General features: G+C 31.5%; 1 protein-coding gene across 2 annotated transcripts; it reads right to left on the bottom strand.

The window, feature by feature from the left end:
• Positions 1-35: 35 nt before the first annotated feature.
• On the bottom strand, positions 36-21419 carry LOC143244667 (cytochrome P450 3A8-like). Of its 2 annotated transcripts, none has more exons than XM_076489767.1 (14): positions 21186-21419; positions 19255-19351; positions 18880-18932; positions 17501-17597; positions 16902-17036; positions 15623-15863; positions 11010-11149; positions 9791-9941; positions 9392-9455; positions 8589-8730; positions 8237-8328; positions 4467-4607; positions 2982-3144; positions 36-1182 (listed from the first exon to the last, which is right to left on the bottom strand). In XM_076489767.1, exons 1-14 carry the CDS (start codon positions 21239-21241, stop codon positions 1096-1098), a joined length of 1659 nt encoding a protein of 552 aa, XP_076345882.1. In that variant the 5' UTR covers positions 21242-21419; the 3' UTR covers positions 36-1095. The 2 variants fall into 2 exon arrangements, with proteins under 2 accessions (XP_076345882.1, XP_076345888.1); XM_076489773.1 differs by having other exon boundaries at positions 825-1182; positions 8625-8730.
• Positions 21420-21550: the final 131 nt, after the last annotated feature.

Raw genomic sequence — 21550 nt, 5'->3', positions numbered from 1 at the left:
TAGTATTTATATGTGTGGAAGATGTTATCGTTACCCAGGATACTGTTACTTTGGGGCACACAGTATTCTGAAGGATTATAATATACCTGCTGTTTAACTTTACATTATTTTAAAAAATTCATATATTATATTTAGTAATTTACTTTATACATTTTATATTCTGAAAAATGCTAATTTAACTTCCATGTGTGTTTTCATTTTGTTACAAATAAATATGACAAAAGAATGATGTCCTGTTTGTCTTCGCTGTTACTTAAAATAACAATATTTATCATTCACTTGATGTATTTCTCGTAAAACTTTGAGATAAACCTCTGTCTGACGTCAAGACTGTTACTTGTTAGGAAGTACAAAGGTCACTCATAGAAACAGTGCAGGCTCTGACGTTAAGACAAGTGTCGTCATCATCTCTGGTGGCATTATTGTATGGCTCTATTTCGATGAACTATGGTGGCACGTATATCAACACTCTCTCTGTCTTCAATCTTTAATAGCAATTCGCCCTCTGACGGTACTTCCTGGAACTATGACGTCATATTTTCTGATGACTTCATTGTTTGTGGGTTCTATAATTCCATTTTCTCCACCTCTCTTCTCAACATGGACGTGCATGTTACACCCTCTGGTGCCGTGCCGGGCAATAAGTGCATTAACTACTCACACATTTCTTCACAAATAGCTAACACCACAATGTGTTTGGTGTTTTAATAAAATATAACCCCAGAATGCATTTTCGCTTCACAACTATTATTCTCTGAATTATTGAAGTAATATAATAAAGCTATAATTGCAGTATAATACCACTGAAAGTTTTAAGTCTTATTTTTCTAAGTCATTTAGTTTCAAAAATATCTGTTTGGAGAACTTTTATTGATTAAGGTACAACGTAATACACATCATTTCTTATTTGAATATTGAATATTGGAAGGTACGAAGTATTTCAAAGATATTAAAGAGATACGCACTTTGACAAATATATACGTGAAAGTGTACCACAAACTCAATATTCAATCCTATTTAAAACATCTTTACACTGCTTATTGAACATACAGTTGTGGAGTAGATTAAGAAAGGTTATGTTGGTGTTTTAATACGTCATTTCGGGGAATTTCTTGGGACAAATTTTACAAAAACTCCTTTTGCAGGATTCATAACAGTCATACCGATTTTGATGGTCAGTTTCTGATATAAAGAAAAGAACAACAAAAACATTATTATAAAGAATTGTAATTTAACTTTAAATCAGTTTCCCTACATACATTTTGTGCGCGAATAGTTAAAAAACAAAAGTTATTCTACTGCAGAATTCAGATGATTTGCAATCAAAGGTTTATGAGTGGATTACGCAAAATCAGTTGTAAATTATGAGAGATTTAATGTAGTGAAGTCAAAGTTAAGAAACATTCATTTGATTAAACGCATATACTCGACGAATATCTTGAAAAAAGGAAAATTATATGTCTCAAAATTCATATAAAAACATTTTAACTTGAGACATGAGCAGTTCTCAAATAAATATTTTCCAAGAAGGTTATATCACCTTGACCTTTATCTCTATGAAGACCTTGCTTAAAATTAATTATCATTAAAGTGTACAATTACAAGTTTTAAAAGGAAACTTATATTTATTTGAACGTAAATTCCAATACACTGAAAACGAAGAAACACCAAAGATTAGAAAAATTAACAAGCATCCTACATACATGTGATTGTTTGTTTGTTTTTTGAATTTTACAGAAAGCTACTCGTGGGCTATCTGTGCTCGCCTTCCCAAATTTATCTGTGTAAGACTAGAGGGAAGGCAGCTAGTCATCACCACCTACCGCCAACTCCTGGGCTACTCTTTTACCAACGAATAGTGGGATTGACCGTCATATCGACGTGGATGGGAACCCGCGACCCTCAAATTATGAGTCCCACGCCTTAACACGCTTGGCCATGCCGGGGCCGTATATATGACAAAATAATACTAATATATCTCTGTATTACTATACATATTACATAATAATACTGATCTGTGTGTAGTACTACATGTAAATCACACAAATATACTAATCAATGTGTGTATTACTCCTATATATATATATGAAAAAATAATAATGATTTATTTGTGTATTACTACATATATCATATTTATACTACATTTTTCTCACTGCGGTAGCATATCATACCTGAAAAGATAAGAAATAATGTAACAATAATTAAAGCCATAAGCCACTGTAGTTGTTCGCTCTATAGATCGTACTGGAATTGTTAAAACCTTTATTATAAATTCCGGGCAAAAATGACCTTAAAAACAATCTTCTTGAAACAGCACTCCAAACCTTCCTTTTAGATAGCTGAGATCATCCGAGCATTGACAATAAGCAAAAGAAAGAATTTCACGATTGTTAGACAAGATTAGAATTTGTCCTTTTTTGGTTTGTTTATAATTTCGCGCAAAGCTGCACGAGGGCTATCTGCGCTAGCGGACCCTAATTTAGCAGTGTAAGGCAGCTAGTTTATCACTACCCATCGCCAACTCTTGGGCTACTCTTTTACCAACGAACAGTGGGATTGACTGTAACATTATAACGCCTCCACGGCTGTAAGGTCTAGCATGTTTAGTGTGACGGGGATTTGAGCTGACGACCCTCATATTACGAGTTGAGTGCCTTATTCACCTGGCCATGCCGGGGCTTCATTTCCTGAAAACATCATTATTATTGTCTTCGAAATCTAAAGTTGAAATGAAAGCTGAGTTGCACTGTTACAGATACACAGAATGTAATATGTTGTTTTTAATGGCTGCCTCTATATTTGACACTTGTTAAAACAGTCAATATAGCATAGCAAGAAGAAAATGTAGATTACCCACATAAAGTTTATATAAAATTTAAAAAGAACATACACATTTTCAACAGTATCTTATTATATATACATATATATACGTAGGTGTGTGTTTGGTTGGACGTGATAAATATATATTCTGTTATTGTTACCTTTTCTGTTTTCTCACAAGGCATCAAATAGTACTTCTGAACTATTCTAGATATGGCCATCTTGGCTTCTAGCTGAGCGAATCTCATCCCAATACAGTTTCTAGGTCCATGACCAAATGGTTGCCAAGCAAGTGGATGGTGGTCGTGATTATCAACAGAAAATCTGAAATATATATAAAGTTAAAATTTGGGGGTAAAGTGTTGGTAAAGTTGTTAAAACAACAACACTGTATAGACACTCGTATATAGAATATATATATATATAAAGTTGCGTTCGTTCAATTTAAGAAACTAAGGAACTTTTCTTCTATTTTGAGCAAAATATTCGAAAGCGTATTAAATACTGAATTGATTGTCTAACACAAGTTTATAAATGATATTATACATAACTGATATGCGATGTCCCGTTATAAGTTTCCTGTAATAATGTCTTAATTACCACATATTTTCATTTTTCTATAACTAATAAATAGCATAACCTAGCATTTAATAAGCAGGAATTTTAAATTTATTTATTTTTAATTACTAGAAAACCAATAGAACTGGGAACCAGCATTTCGCAACTGTTTAAGTAGAGTTAGTTAGCCATTTTTTAAAATGCTTTCAATATTTTAATTTTCCTTCGTATCGCTATAGATACAAGTTATGGAACAATGAACGAAGATTTTGTAAGCTGTACAAATTAATTTATGGCAGTTTCTCGACCTTTCCCTAGTTTACTCTTGTCATCGTAAAATTTTCGGTTATAAGACATAGTTTAACCCTTTCGAACGAATGCTACTTATAGAACAAAAGCAAACAACTTTTTAAAACGAAAATATTTTTAAAGCCAACCCAAAGGCTTTTTCTGTAAACATAAGCATATATTTTGCTATTTTAATAAAGTAATAGATAGAAACAAAGAAGAAGTCTATCGAAAGTTGCAAGCTTTATATAAAACTAAAATCTTTTTCAACACGCGAAATATCGAAGAAACAAGAACTGTGATAATTATCTTCGGTAATAAACTTGTCAAGTGCCCTCATGTAAATGATGAGGTTGAATAATCAGCACTTACTATTCAAGTAATTTTACCCTATTAACGAGTGTGTTCGTGTGTGTTTTTTTCTCTCAGCAAAGCCACATTGGGCCATCTGCTGAGTCCATCGAACCCCTGATTTTAGCGTAGTAAATCCGTAGACTTTCTGCTGAACCAGTGGTGGACTCCTATTAACTAGATTGTCATTGTTATAATCTTACACACTTAAAAGTGTGATTGAATTAAACGCCATTTCACCACTCGTATCTTGAACCTTTCAATAAAAACGCCATTAGGCTGGCAATTAGATATCTCGCATTATTGGAAAGTCATTTTGACTTTATTTTACACTATTATACTGCGTGACCTATAACTTCAAGAAGAGAATATAGTGCGTTAATAGCTGCAAGGTCAGGCAAGGTGAAAAGAAACAAAGCAAACACAATATATGTATATGTTGTAATTACCTTTCTGGATCAAACGTTTCATGGTCTGGCCATAAACCTGGGTCGTGATGAAGGTGGTAAACAGGAACCTGTACAGCCGTTCCTTTCGGAATTCGAATGGATCCATATGTTATATCTCTATTTGCCTCACGATTAACAAACCTATTAATATAAAATCACGAATAATCATAGCACAACCGTAATTCCCAGACAAAAACCAAAATTCCAATGAGATTGTAGCATGTTAACCGATACATTATTTGTTCTTTTATGTTATTATTTGCTCTATCATTCAGTCAAATTGACCACATTTTGATGAAACATGTTTAGAATATTATTCATTTATCTCCTGCCAAGAATGATCCAAATCAGTTGATAACAAACGACGTACGGAGACATTTTCGTATTTTTTAGAGCTGAATATGATCAAAGCTGAATAACGTGTATGAACTCTACTGAGTGATCCTCTAGTTCCTTCTGTATTGGTATAATCTTTAGATATGACCACCTTTGATTTATAGTCACATTGTTTACAACTACTTAGTCAAACTAACGAAGTTTATGACCCTCAAAAACCTCTAGTTGTTTACAGTTTCAATTAACCCAATAAAGGAAAATGAAAGCAGAAAACACCATGTACTACATATTTTAATGTGTTCTATATAATATAATATAGTAAATCTATATGTAAAAACGGCTCGTTTGGGTTGAGAAAATATTTTACATAGAAGAGCGAACAACGTTTCGACCTTCTTCGGTTATCGTCAGGTTCACAAAGAAAGAGGTAACTGACCGGAAGCTGACCACATGTTTTTAAGGGGTTGTGTAGCTGTGTGTCGAAATGTAGAGAGCAGTATTAGATGTTTTAATATATTATTTTATTTATTTTATTGTATTAATATAGGTATAAAGGCGTTCCTTTATATTGGTTTATTTTGGGTTTATGTTGTTGTATAAGTAAGGCTTCTTTAATTTTGCGTTTGTTTATGTTTGTTTCTTTATTTAGTATTTGAGTGTTTTCTATGGTTATGTTGTGTCAATTTGACTTGCAGTGTTCGAAAACGTATGAAGGTGACTTTTCATGTTCTTTGAATCTGGTTTCCATTTTACTACTTGTTTCTCCAATATAGAAGTCGTGGCAGTTATCACATTGTATTTTATAAATAATGTTGGTGTGGTGTTTCTCAGTGTAGTTTTTACATGGTATAGACCTCAGTTTTGTGCCTGGTTTTTGAATAAATTTGGTATTAACTGTAATGTTATATTTTGTTACTAGTTTTTGTCAAATGTTGGTTATTTGTTTGCTGATGTCAGGAATATATGGTATGCAGCAGTATATGGTTTCGTGGTTTTTTTATTCGTGAGCTGTATTTACTTTAGTTGGTTGATTTTGCTTTCTGTCTAGGTGTGTGCGTATAATGTTTTCTACCGTTTGTGGAGGAAACTTATTGATGTTGATGAAGTATTGTTTTATTTTGTCTAATTCATTGTTAATTTTATCTGGTGAGCATAGTTTTATGGCTGTGTTTATTTGGTTTCTTCGTATGTTGAGATTTTGTTTTGTTTCATGTGCTGAGACCCAAGGAATGTATAGTCCAGTATGGATGATTTTTCGGTGGATTTCTGTTTTGAATTGTGTGACGGTTCTTGTAATTTTGACGTTAAGAAATGATATTTGATTGCTTTCTTCCTGTTCACATGTGAAGTTAATGTTGGGATGTATAGAGTTAATGTGATTGAAAAAATTAAGTATGTGTTCTGTAGATTTGAATCCCGCAACCGTGTCATCTACATATCTGTACCAGTATAGTGGTGGATGTAATGCTATGTTAATTGCTTGTGTTTCAATTTGTGTCATACAAATATTGGCTAGAACTGGTTATACTGGGTTGTCCATGCTTACGCCATTTGTTTGTACATAGTATTGGTTGTTGAACATGAAGTTTGTGCTTATAGTGGTGAATTCTATGAGGGTTGCTAACTGGTTACTGGGAATTTCTACAGTTGGGTTAGGGTCTCGGATATAGAGTTCTAAGGCTATCTTACAGGCTTCAGTGGGTGGAACTTCTGTAAAGAGGGATATAACATCGAAACTGGCCATTAAGGCTTTATGATTAAGTTGATTTAGATTAGACTTGAAATTAAAAGAGTCTTTGATGAATGAGCTGGCTGATGTTACATATTTGGAGAATGCCCATGCTATGTATTTACCAAGATTGTAATTAAACGATTCATATGTGGACATTATTGGTCGTAATGGACAATCTAATTTATGAGGTTTGGGGATGCCGTATATTTGCGGTGTGCGTGAGTCGGTTTTACGTAGGTAGGAATAAAATGTTTGTGAAATTGTGTTAGCTTTTTTCATTTTTAGTAGTAATTTGTTCAGTTGCGTCTCGTGTGTCTTTGTTGGATTTATGTGTATTGGTTAAAATTTGTTTGTGTCTGATAGGATGTTATTCATTTTTTGGATGTATTTATTCGTGTTCATTATGACTATAGCGTACCCTTTATCTGCTTTTAGAATTTTTATGTTTTTGTCTTGTTTTAGGTTTTTAATGGAATTAATGTCTCTTTTTGTAAGATTGTTTTTTAGTTTTCTGTTTTGTGAAATTATGTTGATGGTTTTGTGGAAAATACTTTGAAAAAATCGTTTAAGATGTTGTTTTTAGGTGTTTCTGGAAAATATAAATTTCTAATTTTATCTGGACTATACATTCCTTGGGACTCAGCACATGAAACAAAACAAAAACTCAACATACTAAGAAACCAAATAAACACAGCCATAAAACAATGCTCACTAGATAAAATAAACGAAAATTAGACAAAATAAAACAATACTTCATCAACATCAATAAGATTCTTCCACAAATCGTAGAACACATTATACGCACACACCTAGACAGAAAGCAAAATCAACTAACAAAATTAAATATATCTCATGAATCAAAAAATCACGAAACCATATACTGCTGTACACCATATATTCCTGACATCAGCAAACAAATAACCAACATTTGGCAAAAACTAGTAACAAAATATGTGATTCCAGTTAATACCAAATTTATTCAAAAACCAGGCACAAAACTGAGGTCTATACCATGTAAAAACTACACTGAGAAACACCACACCAACATTATTTATAAAATACAATGTGATAACTGCCACGACTTCTATATTGGAGAAACAAATAGAAAAATGGAAACCAGATTCAAAGAACATAAAAAGTCAACTTCAGACGTTTTCGAACACTGCAAGTCAAATTGACACAACATAACCATAGAAAACACTCAAATACTAAATAAAGAAACAAACATAAACAAACGCAAAATTAAAGAAGCCTTACTTATACAACAACATAAACCCAAAATAAACCAATATAAAGGAACGCCTTTATACCTATATTAATACAATAAAATAAATAAAATAATATATTAAAACTTCTAATACCGCCCTCTACATTTCGACACACAGTTACACAACCCTTTTCAGGGTTGTGGTCAGCTTCCAGTCAGTTACCTCTTTCTTTGTGAACCTGACGATAACCGAAAATGGTCGAAACGTTGTTCGCTCTTCTATGTAAAATATTTTCTCCACCCAAACAAGCCGTTTTTGCATATAAATTTCTCAACTAGTGGGTTTCTCGACATCACTGAAATACTTACTATTTTTCTTTTGTTTTCCATATCGTTGGTATGAGACATTTTTGATTTTATACTATTTCCCTCGTATTTCATGGCTACCAAAAATAATTTAATTTTTATATTTACGTAAAAATATTCAAAACTTACAGGAAAACTGGTGGATAAACCCGGAGACATTCGCTGAAAACCTGATCCAGATAACGGAGTTTATGGACAGACAAGTAGTCCAAGTTTCCTACCTAAAATATTACATTTCTGTCAACGTTATTTTATTAAACAAAATACACATCAATTCGATCTTATCGTACGAAATGAATAATCTAAGTTTGATGTATCCTTCATACAAAAATGATTATTAGATTTATAAAGTTAATACTTTACTCGAGATTTCTAGATTATGTGAGTAAATTCATACGTTCTGTGAAAGTATTTTCTGAACTCTGTTTAGGGTAAGCTCTGTTTACAACAGCTGAAATATTCGAAATAAAATATTACTAACAAGCGAAAGTGGTGAACTGTATTGTAATTTACGTACTTTCCCAACGAAATCGTCTACCTCTTGTCTTAATTTTTCTTGGACTTTAGGGTGCTGCACCAGTAGGTGTATGGTGTAACCAAGAGCAGAACTAGTTGTTTCATAGCTGAAAGAAAAATATATGTTTGTTGTCCTTAAGCACAATGGATAACCTGTGCTCGGCCCAGCATCAGCATCCAAACTCGATTGAATAAACTTACTGCAGAGACACAGGGGTTAACTTTAATATGAAATGAGTTATACATAAACAAGAAACAGAAGAAAAAATTGAAGTTCAAAAGGAATATGAACTTTGTTATGCCCTAAAGTTAAAATTATAATAGTAATATATTAAGGGTAATATTATTACTTAAGTATTTGTAATAGTTGAAGTGATTTTAAAATAATACTAATGTATTAAGGGTATTATTATTACTTAAACATTTGTAATAGTTGAAGTGGTTTTAAAATAATAGTAATGTGTTAAGGGTAATATTATTACTTAAGTATTTGTAATAGATGAAGTGATTTTAAAATAATAGTAATGTATTAAGAGTATTATTATTACTTAAATATTTGTAATAGTTGAAGTGATTTTAAAATAATAGTTATGTATTAAGGGTAATATTATTATTTCTCAGTATTTCTAACTGTTGAAGTATTACAAGTTAATACAGTAGATTATTAGTAATGACGGAACTGTTAAACTAATCGCAATTAATATGCCATTTCAACCAGCAATATATTGTAATTAATGATAAAATGACCATTAAAAGAACTACAGTTACCCTGCTACTAAAGCCATCATAGCGTTATACAACACTTCATTGTCAGATAGTCCACTCTTGGAAACTATAATGATACAAGAAATATATAATAAGTATTCAAATGAATATAATACTTTTATGAAATTATGTTATTAATGATTATTATTTTACTTATATTTGCAAATCAAAGTACATATAATACGTATCAGGAGTTTGTTCTTGTCTTAACTTCAGTAAACATTAATTTTACTGGTCACAACATTACACGAAGAATTACAGTTAGAAGTTTTTAGGGTTTCATGGACAAAATTGTTGTCTGTGGTAATGTTTCATGTTCCTCTTTATCAGTTGCTAAAGCCTGGATCACAGCTACATGAAGAGGAAGATGATCGTGGTGTTATAACGGGTTATAATAAATACCATTAAACTGGTCGATAACATGTGTACTTTCGTCAGGGTTTGATTTGCGTCTTTCTTCTCCAGCGGTTAGTTGACTCTCTGTAACCTTCGTGACGTTGACACTGATGTTCTGAGAGTCCATCATTAACTGGAGAAGATCATTCCGTCGTTTCTATATTTGAAGAATAAAAAAAAATCCATTGTTACCGTTAGCAACACTCTAGTAGTTTTGGTATTACACATATGAGAAACTATAGTATTTTCTTTTATATCATAATCTATTTTCTTAGCCTAAAGTTTCTCTTTGTCATTAACTTATGATTCGCCGATACTTAAAATGTTTGTGGACAAAAAGCAGTATTCTGATGTTTGAGTTATTTATATTGAAATGAGGTTAAATATGCACATCAGAAAATCTCATGAAAACAACAGTCGAAATAAAGTTGTGGTGGAACGAAATGTATCAGAACCATGTGTGAATCTGAAGTGTTTTAAAATTATGTTTTAATTGGTAAAGGTATATTTATTCAAGCTAAGAACGATATATAAATGGTTTTCCAAATATATAAAACATTATCTTTCTTTCATTCAAAAAATAATTAGTACTGATTTACATTAATTTCTCCAATATAAAAATCAATCCCATTTGAAGTACTTAACGTAGTATATTCGTTTGTATGATTGTTAATAAAGTATACGGAAAACTACTCGAGTGATTCGCTGAAATGATAAATTACAAGAAAGGTGACAAGAAAGTTTTTGAATTTCGCGAAAAGCTACTCGAGGTCTATCTGCTCTATCCGTCCCTAATTTAGCAGTGTAAGACTAGAGGGAAGGCAGCTAGTCATCCCCACCCGCCGCCAACTCCTGGGCTACTCTTTTACCAACGAATAGTGGGTTTAACCGTCACATAATAACGCCCCGACGGCTAAAAGGGCGAGCATGTATGGCACGACGGGGATGCGAACCCGTGACCCTCAGATTACAAGTCGCAAGCCCTAATCTACCTGGCCATGTCGGGCCGATTGGCTGACGCATTATCACTTCTCCTTAGTTGAGACGGGTATAATCGGTGAGAAGATTCGAACTAGAGATTATGAGTCAAATGTTTTAATCATTATGTTTTAGCAGCACAATAAGTTCGTAAAAGGCTATATTAAACCTTGTTCTAAAGTTTTGTTAAGATAAGCGTTAATATAAGGGTTAGCTTCTTGATGTCAAAGTATATTTTTACACATACCGCTGGATCAGCTACTCGTGATTTCATAACTTGACGACAAACCTCCACAAGATCGAGAAATGGATTGGAACCTTTGTTCCAAAATTTTAACTGAAGATATCTGATATTTCTCGTGAACCAACCAAAAGCCGGAAACGACACTAAAATACAACCATAAAATTGTATTAAAGAAATACGACAAAAATCATGTTGTTTGTGGTAAACTACGTAAAATAACATTTTATCTCACCAGTTTTTTTTTTTTTTTTGCAATTGCGTTTATAAAAATTAGATATAATTAGGACGTAAAGTTATATAAAAATCATTAATGAACATTTGAACGATAAATGGGTGGCACATTTTTCCCTTATTTTGATGCTGTTAGGTCACAGTATCTGCCTTTTTTCATGCATAGTACTTTTTGTTATGAATCAAGTGGCAACAATAGTAAAGCCAGCAATTCAGACTATATAAAACAGGGCGCTAAATGGGTGTAAAGGGGAGATGTCACTTTGGATAACAGGATCATATTTCCAAACGTTGTCATCAGTGTGCACGTCAATGGGAACTTGTGACTAGGTCGCCATTACAAGTGGTCATGCCGTCGAAAGTTTTAATTAGAAGGCGTATTGTTGGGGGCACGGTGATAGGACAACAAAACAGGTAGCTGTTAGTCTTATAATATATGTCTCATCATGCCGATAATTAATTAATTAAATCGTCTTAAAAAGAATGCTTTACAGTAATTCATTAAATCAGTTATAGTTACTTCGTCCTAAAAAGGACACTTAAGTCTCATTCATTCATAATTAATTCAGGAAGTCAATTTTAATTAATTTGTCGTAAAAAAAATCTTAAACCTAATTTATCAGGTAATTAAATTCCGCGTCCTATAAGAACAGTAACTTATTCAAGTACTTAAAGATTTTCAATGATATTATAATATGTCAATAGGAATATTTTATGTAACAATATCACAATTATATGAATTTTACCACATACCCATAACATATGTCTTTAGGTTCATATCGCTCTAAAAGATGCGATATCATACAATGTTTAAAACTTTAACTTTATTGTACATTTTACATCGTCAAGGAAACGTTTATTATGTAATAACACTTTTATTGATTTACAACAAAGTATTTGGTTGTCCATAAACAAATGTCGTTTTTGAACAGCAAAGTTTAGAAGAGTATAAACCAGTGTTGTAAAACATGGTTTAATCAAAGTAAGCACCATTTGCTTTAACACACTTTCGTCAATGTGTAACGTTGCTGTTTATGCCCCTAAAGAGTTTCCTAAATTAGAAAGAAAAGACCTTTTTTTCTCTTCAAACTTAACCTGGTAGCGTATAACGAAAGCATATGGGAGACTGTATTTGGAGGCTAATACGTGAAAGTGATTTACATCACAGTAACAAATCTGGAGAAACTGTTTCTGTCCATTTTTTAAATAACCGAGTGTCAACTTCAAACGTACGAAAAATATGTGAAAGTATGAAATACACATCTAAACGGTTCATAGAGTCTTTAAGACAATGTTCTGTAAGACACTTAACGTTTTACAAATCATACATAACTAATAACTGTCCAACAGTTAAATATAATAAATGAATGACTTATTAAAAACTACACCTACAACACCAGACGTTATATCATGAAACAGACAATATACAAATCCCTAGCTGTTGTTTTTGTTATAAGTTAGGTCTTTCATGGACAGTGGTAGTGAAACTCGACTCGTAATCTAAGGGTCTTGGGTTCAAATCCCCATCACACCAAATTTGCTCGTCCTTTCAGCCGTGGGGGCGTTTCAAGGTACGGTCAATTCTACTATTCGGTGGTAAAACGAAGTAAACAAAGTTTTTGCTAACATAAATTATACAGTTCAGTGTTTATCATATGTGTGTATATATACACACAAAACATATCTTACTATAAACACTATATAATGTTAATTAGAATGTCTAAATAATATTTAGTTTTACAGATCACTAAATGTATTTAATCAGTCCATTAACAATTATCAATACACAATATATTTGGCAATGAGTTCTCCATTAGTATACCACACTTTAATTGGTTCTATTAAAATTTAAGAGTCACCAAATATAGTTCTTGCGTAACATTTATATAATTATTTTATTATTTAGCATAGATCATGATATAATGTAGTTGAAAACTATCAGCATGTTTCATTCAACTCAGAATAAAACTATACTTAAACGTATGAACTTTATAATATATTTATAAAAATGTTTAATAAAATAAAAGTCAATTCTAATAGACTGTAGTTACTTGTGAACTTAATAAATTTAAAATATACGATGCACTTTACAAAACTATCAATATGTAGTGATGCATGTCAGTTCAGTACAATTATTGTATTTAATTAAACTGTACTTTTATCAAATTTGCTTATTAATGATGAAACATTTTCGCAATCTGCCTTCAAAGTTATACAAAACGCTAACTGAGTATTCTTAATATTTGTTAGAGTAAAATTATTGCATACTATGCGCAATATACAGCAAATTCTCAGACTGTAACAGTCGGCTCAGAACAATTTTTCTGAATGAATGATCGATTCTACTCAAATAAGTGAGATTTTATTATTATTTTTAATTGTATAATGTTTAGAAATATTATTGATACATATTAGATAAAAATTTATGTCATTGAAAAAAGCCAGTTTTGATCTACCTAACAGCAGGGATAAGTTTATTTTATGACACTTTTTAAATCAAAGACAGGACAAAGGTTTTCTTTACGTAAGCACTTGGTACACTTGTAAGCACATGTTATAAGAATTACACACAACGTTATTTGTTTCTTTGTTTATAGTTAAACACAAAGCAAGAGAATGGGTATCTGTGCTCTGCCCACTACGAGTATTAAAACCTGTCCACAGACTTAATGATGTGCATACAGAATATACTAGTTACCTAAAATATCTCAGGGAACACCAGCCACCCTGTTAAGTATACAAACACGTACTCTTTCACCTTTATGTTATTTTACAAGTAATTCATTTTTCCTACATCTAAGCCACCGTGAGTACAGCGGTATGTCTACAGATTTACAGCACTAAAATCATGGGTTCGATTCCCCTCGGTAAGCTCAAGAGATAGCCCAATGTGGCTTTGCTGTAAGAAAATATAAACATTCCTACACGTAAAAGTAATAACGGAATGACTTACTGGTAATTCATATATTTTCTATTAAAGTACCTGAAACACTAAAAAATAACTTACAAATGCGATTCGAACATATGTTAAAAATGATCATATGGTCACTCATGTTATGAGCAAATGATAATAAGATCAATCATTATCTAAATGACGTCATCAATGATTAGGAAAAATGTACTGTCACAATATAGGAGATTGTCGTATATTATTCTTTCAACAATTAGTTCGCTAATACTCAAAATAAGAAAACTTACAATTTTTTATCGAGTATTCATTTTAAATCATAACATATAAATAAATAACATAAAAACATTCAGCCATAATTCTATGTTATTGAAACCCATTAAATAAGAATAGAATGCTTGAAGAATAACATTTCAGTCACACTTTGACACTTCTCTGTTCATCTGTGGGTGTCACGAAATCATTGACACAACAGTTGAATATAAGATTACCCATTGTCTCTAATAACTGCTGTACATACTTGTTCTATCACATTATTAATCAATCAAAACAATCTCCATAATACCAAAAACGTCAGTTGTCAATTACGGTTTAAAAAAAACTTTAGTTGTCAATTACCATTGTAATTATTCTTCGACTATTTGAAAACAGTTTTATCTCGTCATGTTTTCCTAACATGGATTATCTTTCATTGACATCTTATCAAATGTATAAAAATCAACAATGTTTTGTAATTTCCTTACATGAAACACTTTTCTCATCATGTAAAAAATGTGAAAATTATTTGTGAAAAGTTGGTAAAAGTGTTATTGTATAATAAACGTTTTATTGACGATGTACAATATTGTATGAAGTCATTTTTTAATATTCTATGATATTTTCACCTTTTTAGAGAGGTTCAAATGAACAGACATCTATAGTGCATGGGGTAAAATATATAAATTAACGACAATGTTACACTGAATATAGTTTTGACATTTGAGTGTATCACTGAAATATTTTAACCTGACTGAGAAAGATATAGTCTCTTTAGGACATAAAAATTAATTAACTCATGAATTAGCTAAGCGTTATTTTTCTGTGATGAATTCATTGCAATTAATTTAATTAATGAAAAACTTATAAATGAATTAGTGTTAAGAATTTTTTTAGGACGAATTAATATTTAACCATTTAATGAATTAGTATTAAGCATCCTTTCAAAATGCTTTAATTAACTAATTATCAACATGATGAGACATGTATTATATGAGTAATGGTCGCTTCTAAGACCGTCACAAACATCCTTCTATCTTATGACAACATTTGGACTCGTCATCTTTGACGACATCTTCCTTCCCTCGGTAGAGAGTACGTTTGAAGTGTCAGACCTAACACTGTTAAGCAAATGTTGCAAATTGAAACAATTTTATACACACTTTATCCACTATAACAAATTTATTAAAACTATTATACGCACCAAAATACCAAAACTCACTGTGAATGAGGTAAAGCAACGACTGTATTGAAGTATCGAAAATTACTTTGGCATGATTGACTAACTCGTGTTCCATGGGATTTTTCTGAACATGTGCATCAATTCCTAGAGCACATTTAACTATAACGTCCATAGTCATGGCCTGGAATAGCTTATATACGTCTAGATAATTTTCTTGTTTGGAATATTCCTCAATATTTCTTAATAAGTCATTTATAGTTTCATCCATAGTTTGTGCCATCTAGTGAAGGAAAAGAGAAAGTTATATTTATAAATAAAATAATTTAAAATACTGCGCAATATTTTATATGTTGTTAATAAATACACGTGAATGTTCGTCTTATTGTTATCTGTGGGTTGAAGAATAAAACATTACATATCAAATTACACATTTTCGTTAAATATCGAAGTGGGTGTTGGAATATTCTACAAGGAACATCAGTAAAAATTAAGTAAAAAATGTGTAATATTATTTACTGTAAGACGGATTTTGAATCCTTCAAAAATATTCAAATAAATATTTAGTAAAATATATTTCGTTCTATAATTGTGTTAATAATTTCTTTTTTTACAAATATATTGTTTCTAATCTTCGTGTTGTCGACAGAATAAATAAAAAAATTCACGTTTTACATATGATTGTAATGTTAACAACTGATTAAAAGTTTCTTTTGCAGAATAACGGTTGTAACCTTTGTTGCTCAAAAGAGTTGTTCTTTTTTAGAATTATAAACAAAATTGTTTATGTGGCTTGTTAAACTGCTTGATATATTTTAAAGTAATTAACGAAATTAGGACAATACGACTTTCTCTGAAACAGCATTAACTTATTCCAAATCCATTGTTGGTTTCTGGGTATATGGAATGGCACACAACGAAATGTCTGTACTGTACACGCCAAGGGTATGAAAACTTGTAGTTTAGTATTATAATCCTTTAAACTTACAGTTGAGCAATAGAGAGGATTTTGTGGACCAATGAATAGCCTTAAAGAACATGAATGGGGTTAATATTATTTTATGCAACCCGTTTATTTTATAAAACGGTGAAACACGATTGCACGTTGTGTGAATGAGCTTACTAATTGTGAACTGTGAAGGATAGTTAACATGTGTTTAATAAGCTGTTACAGGTGGTGTCTGTTAACTCTTTATCTGGGTGTAAATATGCATTTGAGCTTAGGACAAACGAATTTCTGAAAAAAGAACTGCATTTTATAGTTGCTCTAAAAAAGACATCTGTGAATATTCACGAGTTGAATAAAGTAATTAATACTTACTGTTTTAAGTTTCATGGTAGTAAAGGAAGGGGTTATTACACTTCTAACTCTCTTCCAGCGACTTCCACGCAAGAAAATTAGGAAGTCGTTAATAGGTTCTCCGGGTTTTCTTGGTGGATCTAATTCAAAAAGACCCTAAAAACCCAGTGATAAATCACGATGCAAAAGTAACACCTTGAAGAAAACCACAATATTCAGTTATTTTACTATTGAATACACTGTTGGTTGTTTACATATACCACATACAACCAGTATCACTAATTCTAGAATATTTAACAACACGAGCTGTAAGAAATAATATGTATAAAAACTGTTACAAAAATAAATTTCCTCATCAGTTCTTAATATAATTGATCACAATTTGGTGAGAGGTTTTAGAGAAGAAAACGATATAAATTATATTTTGTAATCAATTTGGCGTTGTTTTAAACTTGGTTTGTCGAAACTTCTTATGTTATAGAAATATTTAATGAAACAATGTCAGGTTTGGATTGAAACAGAAACTTTGTGTAAAAGTTTTCAATCATAATATAACATTAATTAGATTTACATTTTAATAAACATTTAACGAAAGGCACATGGATAGAAACAATCCTTACTGGTCGATCTGCAAAATCCATGAAATCCTTAATCTGAATTTCTTTTAACAGGTCGAGATCCATCACCACTAAAACTGGTCTCATTCCAAAGAAGTAGCTGGAATACGGAAATCAACATAAAAACTATTGCTTGTTCTTTATAAAATAACACCTTTGTTTCAGGCATAGTTGCTTCATGTCAAACTAGGGAAACTGTGTTGTCTTACACCGCATCCTAGTCACACATATATATGTTAGAATTAAGATGTGAAAGCTGACGAGAATATATCATTATTTCTTTTCCAAATAACTGTCCTGTATCAAATTGTTAATGTCAGATATGTACAACTGAAACTGTTTAATAATAAGCTGATCAGAAAAGAAAAAAATATAAAGGATAATTAGCTTACCTTTTCTTTTTACCTACAGATGGAGCTTAAATGTCATCTCTTTGAATTTCAATATTCAGTGTTAGCTGGTTTGCTACTTGGTATTAAAGAATGACTTTAAGTGTCATTACTGGTAAGAAACATGATTAATACCTGTTTCAAGTTTAAATATTTTGACAGCCATGGCGTATAGCTGGATTATCTATAGTGTGGGATTATTTATTACAATACTAGTATGGTAAACTCAGCTAAGTGTCGGAAATTTATGTTCATAGTTTGAGTTGCTTTAGGAACCAATCAAATATCTGTTACTTCCCATTGGCTTCTAAGTTGCTAATTTCCAGATTGTAGTTTCTATGCCTAATGATGCTAGATTAACAAAGTGAAACGTTCCTCATATAAAACGCTACTTTTAAGTACTATTAAGAATCTTAACTAGTTTAAAAAGGAATTTAATTAATTTATTCCAGTGACAAACAACTGATTATTAAAAAAAACAAAAACAGAGTTAATGTGGTTAAACAGCGTCATATAAAAAATGTCACGACAGTTGCTAGGGTTAGTACAGAGATTCCCTAAACTTTCAATGACCGAAATTTGTAGCTGAATAGTTTATCTTGGTGCTTATTTAACAATAATTTATGTACTCATTATTTTGAATAAAACGGTTAGTTAATGGCACCACTCTTACTGGTTTATTGTTGTTCAAGAAATTTAACTCAGAGATAACTTAAAGAAAACACATGATAACATACTGACCTGAATAGTTTAATTAAATATGTAAGTAATGAATTATTTAATTAAGTATTAATTAATAAAGACTAGCGACCTGACCTGTTCAACTGAATGTTATTGAACATAACTTGCTAAAGTTTTACAAAGTATTGATAAGATGTCTCGTATATATTCAGAAACTTTGTTTTACTTCGAGGTTAGATGACGAAAACAAGTATATATGATATAAATACAAACTCATTTCGTATAAGTATGTAATAATTATGTATCACTTACATAAAAACCTTTCCATGTTGATCTATCCAACTTTGAAGACAAGAAAGTGGTCCCTGTATTTATAGATATAAGATATCAATGGTTACTTTTCATATTATTGCGGTTAATTTATTGTTCATTTGCCTGATTTAGGCGTTTAAACCACACAAACACATCTTAAAACACTTATGTTATACTTGTTACTGCAACAAATTTTGAAATTTTTGCTTAAATTCCTCTTGTATAGTTTATTTCACTAAACATTTAAACAAATATCATTATACACATGTTCAGAGACGAAGAGAACTACAAGACTGTAATATTTTAAAAGTGAAAGATAAAAATACAAGTTTAAACAATTGAATTATATTTTCAGTAAAGAAAATAAAATCATACCTTCCAGTATATTTCCCACATGTTACCAAACAACAAATTAGGTTTTGGTCCTGGAATTCCTAGCTTGACAAAACTGTTGAAATGTTGTCTCCTTCTTCTAATGTTTAGAAAATAAAAAGTTAGATTTAACAACATTCTTCAACCAAATTACACATCTAGAAGTAAACAGCATCCTTCAACCAAAGTATACATTCATAAGTTAACAACATACTTCAACCAAAGTATGCATTCACAAGTTAACAACATACTTCAAACAAAGTATGCATTCACAAGTTAACAACATCCATCTACCATTTTTAATGTTGCTAAAAGAGTACAAACTTTGAACCCTCATAATGACAGTTTGTTACACCGATCTCTGAACTCCCTCTGGACCAGGGAAAACAAAATGATGGTTATCTTAACAACTAATATTCAAAATTTAGGGGGTGAAACAACTTTCACAATAAAGTTACGAAACGTTAATATGATATGAAAACTTTTAAACATTTTTGTTTTCTGAAGAATATATATGTACGTCTGTTATAATAATATCTCGAGAGATGAATACCTTTATTAACTCATAGTCTAGTAGTGAGAGACCGTCGCTATATTAAAGAATGTTTATTTCAAAATAAAACCATCCTTATTTTATATTATACTCTGTACCTAGTCCTTTTAGTTCAGTTTGTATAGAGTGTGATAACGTATTCTTTTACAAAAATAATTTAATTCAGTACATTGGTTTTGTAATATAAGTATGTCCTCAATCGAAATATTTATATATAATAGTTCTGCACTCAGTATATGTGCAAGGGTGTGGAAATGACAAATACAGATAAACATGTGAAATTGCCTAATGTATTGTAACTGTTGTCGTAAGTTTTATGTGATCAACTTTGTGGTTTTGCTTTAGTATCGAAAATAATGTTTTTGCTGTACACGGAAATGGGAGTCAGCATAACACTTAGTTTTCACCTGTTTTCTGTGTAGCAACTCGGACAAAAATATTATTATATGTTTTATATGTGTATTACACGTTAGTTTGCTTCTTTATATCACACATTGAAAATAATTTCAGACTATCCACGAGATGTTATTTTGACTTTCTGTAATACATATTAAAACTAATTTTATGTAATCCATCAGAAAGTTTTACTATTTTGTAATAGATGTTGAAATTAACATAAAACAACATGAGAAAACTAAATTTCCTTTTATTTTATAACATATTATTAGCTGCTAAATAAAATGTTAATGGTGGAGTTTGTTTTTAGAAATATCTCATTGCCCTTCACTAGTACAGCGGTATGTATTCGTATTTACAACGCTAAAATCAGGGGTTCGATTCCCTTCGGTGGGCTTAGCAGATAACCCGATGTGGCTTTACTGACAGAAAACACACGTAAAAAAAAAACACACAAAAATATCTCATCAACAAACAGCAACTTGTTGATATAGCTGTATCTTTAGAAAGATTCCACACACATATCAGTACTGTCTGACAATAGAGTTGAAGAGCTAGCTTTGAATGAAGTATACATACTTTAATGCTGACATGGCCAGGTGGATTAGGGCGTTCGACTCGTAATCTGAGGGTCTCGCGTTTGAATCCACGTCACACCAAACATGCTCGCCATTTCAGCCGTGTAGGCGTTATAATGTGACGGTCAATCCCACTATTTGTTGGTAAAAGTGTAGCCCAAGAATTATCGGTGGGTAGTGATATCTACCTGCCTTCCCTCTAGTCTTACACTGGTAACTTAGGAACGGCTAGCGCAGATAGCCCTTGTGTAGCTTTGGGCAAAACTGAAAACAAACCTACTTTTACGTATTTTATTAAAAAGGAAATCGTTCACAACAAGTGTTACCAGTAGTAGCCTGTACAGAAAAGATGTTTCATGTTCAAAAAATGTCTCTAATGTCTTTAAAATACAGAAAAATCTACTTACAGTATCCAGATTGTGAACAGTATTATAAAAAGGACGATCGTTACTGGTCCGAACATTGTGCTCAGAACCTAAACAATAAACAACTGAATAAACTAACAAAATAATTATGGTCACTGAAAAACGAAACAAAACAATCACGTCTGCAATAAGACAAATTAAACACTTTAAACTTTATAAGGGAAGTATGACTTCTCTATATGACTTTCGGCACAACTATTTTATACAATTCCTCACTATTTCTTGAGGTGATAGCCGAGTCTTTTTATACCATTAAGTAAGGATTTTGAGACCAGTCGTCAGGTAATTAGAACCAATAGGAATCAAGGTTTAAAGTCGCCAATGAAATTCATTTTAGAGAAAATAGC

Source organism: Tachypleus tridentatus, chromosome 1, assembly GCF_004210375.1.
Source record: "Tachypleus tridentatus isolate NWPU-2018 chromosome 1, ASM421037v1, whole genome shotgun sequence".
NCBI lineage: Eukaryota > Metazoa > Arthropoda > Merostomata > Xiphosura > Limulidae > Tachypleus > Tachypleus tridentatus.
Note: the sequence above shows the minus strand (reverse complement) of the source record. Positions and strands in the feature narration are given on the sequence as shown.

Excerpts from the sequence above, each read along its gene's own strand:
- LOC143244667 (XM_076489767.1), bottom strand. The coding sequence starts at position 21,241 with ATGTTCGGACCAGTAACGATCGTCCTTTTTATAATACTGTTCACAATC. Across the intron at positions 18,933-19,254 it reads TGTGGGAAATATACTGGAAG|GGACCACTTTCTTGTCTTCA; the intron begins GTATGATTTTAT and ends CTATAAATACAG. Across the intron at positions 17,598-18,879 it reads CAACATGGAAAGGTTTTTAT|CTACTTCTTTGGAATGAGAC; the intron begins GTAAGTGATACA and ends TCCGTATTCCAG.